The sequence below is a fragment of the Tauraco erythrolophus genome, chromosome 3, assembly GCF_009769465.1.
Source record: "Tauraco erythrolophus isolate bTauEry1 chromosome 3, bTauEry1.pri, whole genome shotgun sequence".
Lineage (NCBI taxonomy): Eukaryota > Metazoa > Chordata > Aves > Musophagiformes > Musophagidae > Tauraco > Tauraco erythrolophus.
Window position 1 is genome coordinate 104,316,622 of NC_141467.1, and position 13,566 is coordinate 104,330,187.

Here is a 13,566-nt window from a genome sequence, read left to right on the forward strand (position 1 = left end):
CAGCCTGTCTCCATAGCAGAGGTGCTCCAGCCCTCGGATCATCTTCGTGGCCTCCTCTGGACTCGCTCCAGCAGCTCCATGTCCTTCTTGTGTTGGGGTCTCCAGAGCTGGACTCAGTACTCCATTTGCTATGGAGAGGTCTCCAGATGACCTAGTCCTCACCTTTGAAAGTTACCTTTCAAAACTAGTGAAGGGGAACAGGTAATTCACAGTGCCATTCATTTTTTGATGAGGCTTTTGTCTAAAGCAGTTCTGATGAATTGTGTATGTGTCTGCCTGGCTGCAAAAAGAAAGACGTGTGGTGATTCACCTGGGAGACATCTCTATTACAGAAGGAAGGCCGTACTTAAGTCAGATGACTCCCACTGGGGATTTTGCACCCTCCCTCAGTCTGTTAGTGACTGTGCAAATTTTTGAAGGTTGTTGTCTTCTGCATTTTCTGTTAAATGGTGCTCTCACAACTTTTGGTCCTGGCCACATAGATCCCAACAGCAGGGACCAGCTTCTTTATTATGCTATTCCTTTTATTGTGCTGGATACCCACAGCAACGTGCACCATAAGATATTATTTTTATTTAGCAAGGCTTGCTACTCAGATTAGCTCACAGTAAGGCATCTAGGTCTGTGTTTGGTGGTAGGCATTGTTGCCAACATGGGACCTGAAGCAGTAGAGTGAGGGACAGGCTTCTTGATACAACTATCAGTCCTGCCAGTCAAAGGCACTGCTGATGATATTGAAGGGTTGACAAAGTGATGTCAATCACTTCAATACTTAGTCGCAGACTCAGTTACGGTCCCCGGTTTTGACAAAGGTAAGTGAAATTTTAACTTAATGGGGAGGACTTCTTTTCCTTTCTCCTGTTCTCTGTACAACTAAAGTCTAGTTGATAAAGAGGAAAAATCTCCCTGCTAAGGGGAGGGAGGTACCGTCTCTGTAACTGGCCGGTCTTTGCATGTTGTCCACTCCTGCACCACTGCAGAAGGTTGCTCAGAGATTGACAGTGCCATCAGCTGACCAAAGTGAGGACCAAGGCATTGGAGACTCCCAGCCAACAGTAGCCCCCATGAATACTCCCAGCACCCTTCAGCATTGGCCCTAAATCATCCAACTTTCAGACAGAAACTCACATGATCACAAGATCCACTCACATGCTAAAGCATGCACCCATGGGTCATAATGCAAAAGCTTTCACATATGGTTTGCAGCAGCTATCACCAGGACAGAAAGGGGAGTCACAACACAACAATGAATGCAAGAAACTTTCATTTGAGGACACATCCAGGCTATGTCTACACTGATCTTTAAAAGGGGCCAGGACACATTCTCTGTTCCTGACAGCAACTGTCACAGTTCATGCCTGCGTAACTGAACTTTCTTATCCCTCCAACCACCATATCCTGATTGGAAACATCCTTGACCCATGCTGTGCTTCAGAGTGTGCCTGGACATTGCCAGGGACAGATCCAGTGCGTTCAGGCCACAACAGGACCAGAGACCACGCCAAATACTACACATCCTAGGCTGTCCTCGAGTCCATGATAGGACTGATGCAGGTTAAAGGACCCTCATAATGCCTGACTTGTGGATACTGATCCCTCTGGAGTGCAATCCAGAACCATGTGTTGGACATTTTGCATGTCTTCTACAAATGCTTGGGAGACCTACGTTCTCAGGACTGACCAAACACAACCGGCAAGGTGATGCCTGAAGGGATTGTCCTCAACACTGCAGCTAGAAGAAGAGGAACCTACAGATGTAGAGTCCATGTCTCTGGACTCCCCTTTTTTCTCTCAGAGCACTGAACAGAGCCCACTTCTATTTTGAAAAATACAGTGGGTGTGGAGGATTTCCTCCTATCTGCAGAACTACACCTGCTTTTTATCCCAAAGGTTAGTGTGCCTAAGCGAGAATTTCAGAGATGTGAAAACAATTTCCTTCTCTGCTTGGCAAAGTTCAATTTCCTATCTCACATCTTCAAACAGAATGTGCAAACTGCCAGAATGAAGCACAGGTGTGGGAAGAAAGGAGTAAGAGCTCTTTACAGATTAACTGAGTCAGCGCTGGGACTCTGGATTTCTCTTCGATGCTCCGCTATGTGTGTTTTGTATCAAACAGCCCCTGAAAGACCTAAAGAGCTCCTAGGGGAAGGATGCTAACCAAGTTGTGCTCACACTTTCACCCTTCTCTAGCTCAATGAAACCTGCATTCCTTTCTGCCCAGTGGCAGAGTTTCATCAGGAGGGTGGAGAGAAACTCCACCCGAACAAGCCTATAGTCTTGTTATTAGCTCACACCCGTGAGAGGTGGAAGCTTCGATTAGCTGAACACATCATCAAACATCACTGCAGCCATGGTCACGGTCAGCATGGTTTCCCGCTACTGAGTCACAGACAAAGATGGTAGAGCCCACAGATACAGTCATCCATGCCCAGCAAAAATCCACCCTACCTGAATCACAGGAGCTGAACTCAAGTTGTCTCAATACACTAATCAGTAGTCTCTGTTTTCCTATACTGCGGCCATCACCGTGATATCTGGAAATCTGGTAGCAGACTCCGTCCTGCGAAGCAGCTCCCAGGAAAGACGCTGACATCAGATAGACTGATGTCATGGCCACAATGCCATGGCCGCAGTGTCAAACACAGTTGTTTGATGATCATTTCATAACAGAAGGATCTGTTCTGCTTATATTTGGGACTGGAGTGGCTGTTGCTGCAAGACAACATCTACTTCTGTCTTGGGCAAGGCAGGAGAGAAGGTGATAAAACAAAGGTGGTTCAGAGAAGGACCACTGGAAGGATTAAAGCCCTGCAGGACAGATCTTCTTCTTCAGAGAAGGAGTCAAAGAGCCCACCAAAGTCTATCAAAGTGATATCCTAGACAAAAAGCATCTCCATGAGGAAGAGGAAAATTACAACAGTGAGCAATTAAGTTCAGTAGAGAGGCGTAATGAGAGCCACTGGCTGTAGAAGCTATATAAATCAGAGCAGAAATATTTTACATGGGGGTTATTTTGCACATGGCTGGTAGCTGACCACTGGAACAGCTTATCAAAGCTTGGTATGTGCTCCCTGTCACAGGACATCTCTACAAAATCTGGTTTCTTTTTCGTTCAAACAAGAATTAACCGCAACGGAAGTTAGATCAGATAGCTATAAAGCACATCGCCTCCTCGCCTCTGAACACCAAATTTATGTCATCTGCCTTTCCTTGAGTATGTGATAAGCAGAGAGAGATTCTCTCTGCCTAGATTACCTTATAAATAAGGACAGTCTCACAGGGACAGGCTGGTAGTGGGTTTGGATTGATACCACTGGAAATCCAGAGAGGTTTTTCGGCACAGAAGCCTTTCTCCCTGCACACCATGCCTCATTTGTATTCTCAGATCTTCAGACCTGAAATGACATTTCAACTGGAGTCCCTTACGGCTCCTGTCAGTCAGTGTTCAAAACCTTGCTCAGGTTTTATTCTGCCACTGACAAAAACAGATGGGAATTAAGGTCCTCCTCAGTCCTACGAGCTGTCTAAGGCTGTCCTAACTGCTACATCAAACTCTTTATTTCACATATTTAACGAGCTCCATCGTAAAGCAGGCAGGGTTTCTACCCTGCCTTTGCTTTTAGAAGGGACTCAATTTTTCCTGGCATTTAAGACCCTGTCTCTGACTGCCAGTCTAATTTAACTCACACTAGTCTTAGCTCAGCTCTAGTCCAGTGTGACATTTTAGCTTCAGGAGTTTTTCTTCCTGTAGCTCTGTTTTAGATAGTTTCAATTTATTTTTTTTTTTTCTGGGGGAAAAATATCATATCTCCACTCAAGGGGCCAGTGTTTTCCAGTGCCATCTTTTGGAGTGGATCCTGTTCTCCCAGTCTTCCTATTAGTTTCCATTGCTTTTTTATTTTTATTCTTCTTTTCCATCAGGACTCCATTTTTACTTGACAGGGGCAATGAAATTCCAGGTGAGAAGCCACCAGGGCTTCATGCCAGGGTGCTAGCACTTCCCTAATCACCTTGCTAACAGCCTCCCTTACACCCCAACACACAACTTGACATCACCCGTGTTTGTGTTTGGTTTCGTTTTCAGGGCTCCATCTCTCCTGAGGCTCCTAGTTATCTTTAGATCAACTACTACCTGTAGGTCTTCCCTTTCCTCTGCATTTTTACTGGCATGCTCCCAACTCCTCTCTCCCTGGAATCTGGTACTTCCCCACATTCAGCCAGTCTGCAGGAGTTTTAACAACTCCAGCTCTGATGGTTTCCCCATGCTCTGTCTTATAGCCAAATCTCAAAACTTTTCAAGCCATTAGACAGTTATGTGGCTTTACGCTGGCCAGAGACAAACAATCCTACCATGCTGATGCATCTCGTGCCCAAATACCACAATGATGGACAACCTCCACCAAGCTGGATAGACTCATTTAGTTTCCTAAATGCCAATGCCACTGTGCTTACCTATTGAGGTATAACCACCTTGAATGCTTAAAGCACTGGATTTTTTCCAGTTCCATGGCTGTTAGTTAAGATATTATAGAATCATAGAATGGTTTGAGTTGGAAGGGACCTCAAAGATCATCTAGTTCCAATCCCCTGCCATGGGCAGGGACACCCTCCACTACACTAGGTTGCCCGAAGCCTCATCCAACCTGGCACTGAACACTGCCAGGGATGGGGCAGCCACAGCTTCTCTGGGCAACCTGTTCCAGTACCTCACCACCCTCAATGTAAAAAATTTCTTCCTTAGATCTAATCTAAATCTCTCCTCTTTCAGTTCAAAGCCACCACCCTTTGTCATCACTATATACCCTTGTAAAAAGTCCCTCTTCAGCCTTCCTGAAGGCTCCCTTCAGGCACTGGCAGGCTGCAATAAGATCACCCCAGAGCCTTCTCTTCTCCAGGCTGAACAGCCCCAACTCTCTCAGCCTGTCTTCATAGGAGAGGTGCTCAAATGTGCCTTGAACTGCCCAGTTACAAGAAAGGAGCTGGATGTAACCAGATCTGGTGGCTTTTACAGCACGGAGTTTTTCCTATATACCGAGGAAAGCATGTTTGCACTGTTTTTCTTTATGTACCTGGTGTCTGACAGCATAGCAAGATAAAATAAAGATAAAGGATGGCTTTCACTCTCACAGCTAAGCGAGCGTTGAGGTGCACATCTTTCCCTCTCTTTCCCACGGCACAGCGCTGGTCCCGCTTCCCAAGCTTGATCAGCTTTGTGCCTTCTGTGACCGTAGAAATTTTCATTAGTAATGCTTCTCGAGTTTCTGAGAACCCTTTACGGAGCAGCACTTTCCCAAAAAGCCTCATTCTCAAACTGGGAAAAAGGATAAGCTCCTGGAAATGGTAGCAATGCTCACGTGCTTTGCCGCAGAGAGCCTGTGACAAGAAAACTCCTAGTAATTAAATCAGCTTGTGCACTCGTCTCCATCCCTGAAGTCTCTGAGTACCTCATAGTGATTCACAAACTTTTCTTCTGCGTCTTATTCAGCTGGAGAAACATATGGGAAATTGCGTAATGCTGGAGTTTTCCACCCTGAATCACGACAAAAACGATAAGTGGTCTACCAGTTTTTGCTATGAAATGCGAAATGCCACTGGCTCAGTCAAAAGGTAGAAGCAAGGAATTTCTCCCTCACTGGAAGCTTTTTAAGCTGTTTCTACAAATATTGTTTAAAATACACACAAAAAAAAAAAAAAGAAAGAAAAGCAAAAACATCTTTGAAAGAATTGGCTTGAAATGCATAAAGGAAACTTTCTATCAGGAACGGTACTGCAATAGGAAAATTGATCCATTTTTCCATGTTGTGTTTATTTCCCAGCTTCAGAACAAAATTTGGTAAATAGCTGACACCTTTGCATAAAAAGTCACAGTGCTCTGCTCTGCCAGCATGACTCCTGAAACAAAACAACAAATTCAAATCCCAGACTTGGAGGCACCATCTCCCACATTCACCTCCACTGGCCTTTCGGTGATTCTTTTGCCAAACAGCTCAGCACCAGGGCTCAGCCCCTGGGAGCCAGAAACCAGGCTTGTTTTTGCACTGGATTTGGGAAAACAGACATGCTTTGGGCAAACCCAGCCACACCAGCTTCCCGTCTGCCAGCCCAGAGAGCAGTAGGCATGAAAACACAGCACAGGCTTTGGTGAGGCTGAGCGAACGTGCGTGGAATCTTAGCCTGCTGCCGCTTACATCTTGACTGTTGTCCAATGCAACAGGCATGACACAACCCAGCTCTCAGCTCATGGAGCCAGACTTGAAGGAACAAACATACCTTGTCACATTCCCTATCCAAGCACTGGCTTGGGGCCATCTGTTGCAGTGCAAGCTGTGTTTTTGCTTTTCCATGGGACCAGCCCAGAGGACATAAACCTAAGAAGAGACAAGGTATGGCAGGAGTCTGCTCATCACGGTGATGTCACCTCCTCGGGGAACTTGTTCCTCTACAAATCCCAATCCAGACCGGAGCTGAGCTTTCCTCTGATCACTCAGAGGGAATCCGCCCACAGGATCAACAGGAGGTGGAGAGCGGGAAAACATATAAAGGTCCCTGGGAGCAGCTCTCCTCTACTGTCCTGGCTGCACGGATCTACTCTCAGCATGAAGACACTTCTGGTTGGGCTCCTGCTTGGTCTGGCATACGTGGAGTTGGGTAAGACTGTTGCATTTCTGACACTGCAAGGACCCCCTGGGAAATGTCTGGGAGGGGAGGGGGAAGGCATGAGTGCAGAAAGAGCTGGTGACCTCCAGGTAGGGCATAGAACATTTTTATGTTATTAAGAAGGTCGATGGAGAGAGTGAATGGGGAAAGCGGATATGCATTCTGGGTGGGGAGAGCCGTGATGCCTGACTGAGGGCAACGCGCATCGTTCAGACACGTAGGTGGTCACCTATCACCCAATCCTGCTCACGCAGGGTACAACCAGGGCACAACCCTGGGATGGAGGGGACCGACACGCTGCGTTATGACTGTGATGTAAATGACAGCCACATGGCATACGGCGGTACGAGCATGGAGAAGAACTCGAACCAATAGCCTCTACTTAAGCTGCCAACCTGTCTCCAAAGGGACAGGATAGGATGTGTTCATCCTGAGGTCCTGCCATCCCTAAAACCCTGGACTGCTGGAAGTGCTGAAAACCAGAGGTTGAGGCTTCAATATAGATATAGGTGAAAGTATAGATATGAGTGAGAGTATGAGAAATAACTCCCAGGACTTTAGAAAAGTTCATTAAAACAACATCTCCAGAGTTTTCATTTATTTCTAGACATTAGGAGATAGATGGAAATTGGAAATTCCCCTGGGTCTGTTTGGGTTTGGTCTCTGATGGACCTGGATCTTAGGCAAGCTGGCAGCAGGGTCTGGTCATTGCTGTGTTCTTACTCCATCTATTTGTGACCCACTGCAAATACATCCTTGGCCTGGAGGAGAGTCATCCTTGGAGTTACACCAACTAAGTGGGTTTTAACCTACAGCCCATGGGCCCCAGAGATCCTCAGGCTGCTTTCATGGGACTCTGAAATATCTCAAGGGAAAGACAGCCTAGGCAGGGGTCAAACAGCTCTGTCTGCAGGCATGGCTATATGGAGATCACGCAGAGGGTTGCAAGTGGAAGAAAGCTGAAAGGCATGCACCTTGCAAGTCTTTATGCATGAAAGCATGTTGGGTCTCCTTTTCAGGCTGCATTGTTTTTTTTTAATCCCCTTACCCTCATTCATCCTTCCACCTCCCTCCACCACTCTTTGCCTTATAATTGAGATGGAGGCAGAAATGGCTTTTCTGAGATGATCCAGTGGGAGGTAGCTGGTCTAGGCACAGTTCTTGCAGCTGAGGAACATGCCTGTGATCATTCATCTTCCAGAGGTTTGATATTAAGGGGCAGAAGGTACTGCTGGGCAGTGACAAATGGTTAATTATCAGTCTCAGATCAGGACACAGCAGTGTCCTCTATGTTCAGTTCTTCGCTTCTGTTCTGGTCCTTATGGTTTTGGGCTTTCCTCTTCCACTGCAACCTTCCTACAAAACCAATGTCCTATGAGTGCCCCACTCAGAGTCAGTGAAAGATAAGGGGGATAAGAGTTTTCTTCCTTAAACCTGCTCTTCACTGGAAGTAACTCCCTCAGAGCCCACAGCCCTGCCCTGGTCACCTGTGAAAATGGTAAGGTTTAGAAACCAGCTCAACCCAAAAGCTGCAAATCAGTTTCCCAGCTGCTTTAAGCTAACATTGCTCCATCCATCCTTGAGCTAGTCCTACACACTCACAAACATCCCTGTGCTTGCAAGGTTGACAACATCAGAGCACCTCTCCTATGAAGACAGGCTGAGAGAGTTGGGGCTGTTCAGCCTGGAGAAGAGAAGGCTCTGGGATGATCTTATAGCAGCCTTCCAGTACCTAAAGGGGCTACAAGAAAGCTGGAGAGGGACTTTTTACAAGGGCATATAGCGACAGGACAAGGGGCAATGGCTTTAAACTGAAAGAGGAGAGATTTAGATTAGATCTGAGGAAGAAGTTTTTTACATTGAGGGTGGTGAGGCAGTGGACCAGGTTGCCCTGAGTTGTGGCTGCCCCATCCTTGGAGGTGTTCAAGGCCAGGTTGGATGGGGCTTTGAGAAACCTGGTGTAGTGGAAGGTGTCCCTGGCCATGGTAGGGGGGTTGGAACTAGGTGATCTTTAAGGTCCCATCTAACCCAAACCATTCTATGATTCTATGATATTGTGTTTTCTCTCTCAGTGGGCACTGCATGTTAAAATATAAAACAATCTCTCATGAGTCATTTGGAAGGAACTACCAAGGTCTTTGGCTTGGGTAAACAGGGATGGCTCCACCGCATCTGTTTACAAAGGATGTGGCCACAAGAACACCACTACTGTTCACATTAAAAAGTCCTTCCTGCCTCTGCAAAGGGGACAAAGAAAATTTTTGCTTCTGTTGCACAGCCGAGTTTTCCAAAGGAGGAGCTAAGAGAAATAGATGCCCTGAAAAATCTTTTTAGAGTCAAACGTTAAAAAAAACTGCCTTCAGAAACGTTCATCCTTATCACAAAGTCCCAGAGGTTTCTCTCTAACAGCAGATGCTGCAGAACCGTACGAACAAAACATTGTCTCTCTGCGATTTTACCAATAGATGGCAGTGGACACATTTGGGTGGTTCTTCAGCAGCTGTGTTGGTAGAAGGCACGTAAAATAGAAAATATCAGACCAGGCTGGTTTCTGTCATCGAGCCACAGCAGCACGACTCCGAAAAATATACACGCTTGGTATCTGCTGGCTGTGGATGGACTGGTCTTGTACTGAGACTTTTGAACAACTGCTGTGATCAACACTTGTGTATGGAAAGGTGTCCCTGCGTCAGCAGGAGTTTTGTAGCATCATCTCTTTTAACAAGCAGCAGTAGCCGCTGATGAAAGTGGTTTTTAGGCCACATTCAGCCCTTGGGATCTCTGGTAGAGCTCTGAAACTGAAGTTCTGCTCTCAGTTACTAAGTTCTGCAGAAATCTCTCTAAACAAGCATGAAGGAGCTGTGGGTGGAGGGATGAGGGAAGTGCCAGTCATTCAGCGCTGGTGAATGCTGCTCTCAACAGAAGGAGCTGTTTTGCTCTGTGTCACAGCATCTCTTACAGAGGATGCAAAGATCCCATCAAAGCTGCTGAAGCAATAGATCCCTCTAGAGCCTCACTCTTTTTTGAGCTGCTGAGCCACTCAGGGTAGTGATCACGCTCAACTCCTGCAACACCATCCTTGTCCTTTGGTGCTGGGGTTTGGTCCTTCTACCCCAATATTGTTGCTCACCAGCCTGGGCTGCAGCACCAAGGACACTGTTGCATCCTCCGCAGCCAGGAGGAAATGGCCTGCCTCTTGTAGGCAGGATAGGTACCTTGAGTTGATTAGTAATTAGTTCATTATCTCAACTCAGTCCAGCTGGGTAAGAATGATTAGTGCCATAATTCCCCCTTTTTGTTTTAGTATTTTTGTTTTCACAAAGGCTTTATGGGTGAGCAGAGACCCGGCCCATTCATCCAACTCCAGCACGCTTCCCTCCCGCGAATACCACGTCGGGGCTTGCGGCTTTACCTTCTCCTCCGAAGGACTCTCGCTCGAGCTCCCGGCTCCAGCTCCTTTGGCTCGGGCTCTCGGCTCAGCGAGGGAGTCGGGGCTTCCCAGGGTCTCACGGATGTATCACGTCAAGGTCACCAGTTGTCGCTCACCAGCCTGGGCTGCAGCACCAAGGACACTGTTGCATCCTCCACAGCCAGGAGGAAATGGCCTGCCTCTTGTAGGCAGGATAGGTACCTTGAGTTGATTAGTAATTAGTTCATTATCTCAACCCAGTCCAGCTGGGTAAGAATGATTAGTGCCATACAATATATCCAAGCTTTTCCACTGCCTCCAGCTGTGCTCAGTTTCTGAGACCACTGTTTCTTGTTCAAGGGGGGGATGAAGTACTGACTGTCACATAGTGCCCACCAGAGAGCAGAGAAGCTGCAAACTTGCTGTCTTTGCTGCTGCGACCACTCCAAACCCCTTCTGTTCCCCTCTGCAGCCCAGTCCTTACGATGTTACACGTGCAAGGAACCGACAGACATCGCCAAGTGCAGAACAGCCACCCTGTGCCCCCCGAAAGCCACCGTGTGCACAACAACGCTGCACTCCGTAGACTCAGGTAAGTTTCATTGCTTGCTGTGAGTGCTTGAGAGGAGAGATGCGTCCTTCATGGGCCAAGTTATCTCATGAACTTCTGCTGATGCTTCCCTCTCCCTCCTCCCAGTTCCAGCTTGGATTATCCTTTAATTTCTCTGTAAGAATCCAAGTGGAATTACCCAACTTTAGAGCAGGAAGGAGATAAATCCATTAGATTCAAAGCCTCATTATAAAGTATACAAGACTCACTCTGCTTACTCAGTCTGTTTTGCCTTTCCTACTCCTAATTCCTAACAGACCCTGGACCTACAGATGTGTGCAAACACACTGCAGGAACCCAGGGGCTCTATCCTCATTTGTAGACACTTTCAACTTGCACCAACAGTCTCACTAGTGACCATGTCAGCGTTACACCAGTGTGTCTTGGCACTGCCACCTTCTATGCAGAGCCATTGCAGGAGCAACTCACACGAACAAAATACTTGTGCCCCTTGGCCATGCTAGAATAAATTTAGAAGGAGCAGGACAAAGAGCAGTCTGGATTACAGGCACCTGTGGATAAGATATCCTCAACACCTTATTTGCCTTTATTTACCTATAAACACTTTACTTTTAATTCCCCTCCATTGCACAACGTCGATGTTTCTCGATGCCAGCTATCTGCACCTTCTTTCACCATTTCTTTCTCTCTCTTCTCCTTCTCCCCTTCTCCAATCTGCCTGTTTCAGGTTATCCTTTTTTCGGCAACATCACCGTGACCAGAAGTTGTGAGGAGGAATGCATCTCCAGTGACGGGATAGGAGCATCCAAACCCAAGTCATGCTGCTACAGTGACCTCTGCACAGATGACACCAAGAGCAGCAATGGGGTGGGAAGCAGCTCTGCAACACTAGGTCTGATGACCGTGGTTGTTGGCACGCTCCTCCAGTACGTTCTGTAATGCTGCAAGTGCCCATGCTCCAGTCAAAACATCCTCATTCCTCTCTGCCAAGCTGCCTCGTGAACTCTAGATGCCTTGGGAACAACCTTCTTCGCTGATGTACGGCTTCAATCATCTCCAATGCTGTGATTTCAAGTGGATTCAAGACAAGAATTTGGGCACCTGGACCTAAACCCCTCAAATTTCCAGTTTCCAGCTACTAACCAGATGTTCCTCACCTTCAGCTGATTCTGTCCCCCAGGACCTACATCTGCCCCTACAGCTTTCTTCTGTGAAGAGCAGTAGCAGATGAAGCACTGTGGCTCTGCACAGCAGGAGGGCCTGGGCAATTCCACCAAGGCTGGTACTTTGGGGTCACCCTTAGCAAGAGCAGAGGTCATGTGCACACTGGATGTGGACAGTGCTTTTTTTCCAGGTCTCCTCAAGCTCTGACACATTATATTATATTCCTGTGCAGAATATAAAAAAATGCAAAAAAAATCCTGCAACCCTCCATCAGGAACTTGGTTTATTTTCTTTCCATTTTTGGTGTCATCTTCTGAGTCAGAGCAGCAGATGATGGGTGTTGTTCCCCTCTCACTATCTGCTCAGCAGAGTGTGGTTTGCAATCAGAGAGTTCGTGCTTAGCTGTGCCTAGAATAAGCTATGGGATGAGTTCAGAAGGACTCAGCCTTCATATGTGAGAGGGAATGTATTTCTGGAAAGCTCAAAACATGCCCTGCGCTCACAGACCAGGGCAGGTTAGACCTGCAAAAGTAAATTCAGGAGTTTGGCTAGCCAAAAACTTCATCAGCCCTTTGTCTGAGCTTGAGTTCCAATAAGAGCTCCTGGATTTGCCTTCCCAGATGTTTAGCAGACCATTTCAAGCAACTTCTCTGTTACTCTGTCCTCCCCTATCCCTTCACAGCAGGGACTGCAGGAAAAGAAAAGTAATGTTTATCCCAGATCCTCAACTCTGGGAAAAGCCAACGGCTCCACTCACGCCGGCTAACAGCACTGACGGATCCCAGCTGGGGATTTGCTCCCTTCTCCCTTGGAGCAGCTGTAAGATTGATTTTGATGCTCCGTCTGCTGTAAAACCAGACAGAGTGGAAATGAGTAAAACCAGACAAATGAGCCCAGTTCACAGTCCTCTCCAATAGGGGAGAGCCAGGGAACTTGCCATTTGTTCTGTTCCTATGGCCAGAGCCCATCCAGGGGACAACCTGCAAGATATGGGCAGAGTGGAAGCATGGGTACATCCCATGCACCTTCCTTGTGCGTTCATGTCACCCCTGCAGCCTCCTCTGTGGCAAAGTCCATTTTCACTCTGTTTCTGTAAAACACCAGCCAGAAACTAAAGGAATAAGCAGGGGGACTCTTTTTCTTCATTGCAAAGAGGTAATTGCTTCTCAAGGTCTGTCTCAGTACCATTTGCAAGAAAACTTTGGCAAGGCATTGCATTCCTTGGCAAAGGGCTCAGGAAGCTGATGAGCACCTTTTTTTCTGGAGGTGAAACGCTCTGTGCTTCACTAAAACAGTCACAGATTCCTTGAGACACCCTTTCAATGCTGAGGTCTACAGGGAGGAAAAATGCCATTGAGAGGATAACGATTGGGAGCTACTCAAATACTGATATTACACCTACCCTTGCAGACACAGAGCACCAGCTTCTGCGTCCTGCTCGTCTGTTCCCTGTTTCCCTGCTCCAAAAACAGTCTGAAGTGTCAGACCAGAAGCAAACTCACATCACTGCTATCCTTAGGTCTAATCACCTTTTCCATCCTGGATTCAAGCTCTGAAGTAAGTCACTGTTCCCAGTGGCCTTTCCACACTGGCTGCAGGGTCCTGTGCTCTGCTAACGTGGGCTGAACTTTCCTCCATCTATTGCACACACAGACGGGGCAGGGTTAGGATACAGAGGGACTGGGAGGGTGAGGGTTCTCTTCTGGGTGAGAATCTAGCAAATAAAGTTGGATCCTCCAGTTTTCAGCCTGCAGCATCTTTCTTG

The 13,566-nt window shown here is 47.1% G+C and overlaps 1 protein-coding gene across 1 annotated transcript; it reads left to right on the top strand.

Moving 5' to 3' along the window:
• Positions 1–6,533: 6,533 nt before the first annotated feature.
• LOC104376864 (secreted Ly-6/uPAR-related protein 1) lies at positions 6,534–11,576 on the top strand. Its single transcript, XM_009983522.2, has 3 exons — positions 6,534–6,648; positions 10,539–10,658; positions 11,365–11,576. Exons 1-3 carry the CDS (start codon positions 6,597–6,599, stop codon positions 11,574–11,576), a joined length of 384 nt encoding a protein of 127 aa, XP_009981824.1. The 5' UTR covers positions 6,534–6,596.
• The last annotated feature ends 1,990 nt before the right edge of the window (positions 11,577–13,566 follow it).

Bases quoted from the DNA above. Each gene is read 5' to 3' on its own strand.
- LOC104376864 (XM_009983522.2), top strand. From the start codon at position 6,597: ATGAAGACACTTCTGGTTGGGCTCCTGCTTGGTCTGGCATACGTGGAG. The intron at 6,649-10,538 runs GTAAGACTGTTG...TCCCCTCTGCAG, and splicing joins TCTGGCATACGTGGAGTTGG to CCCAGTCCTTACGATGTTAC. The intron at 10,659-11,364 runs GTAAGTTTCATT...TGCCTGTTTCAG, and splicing joins GCTGCACTCCGTAGACTCAG to GTTATCCTTTTTTCGGCAAC.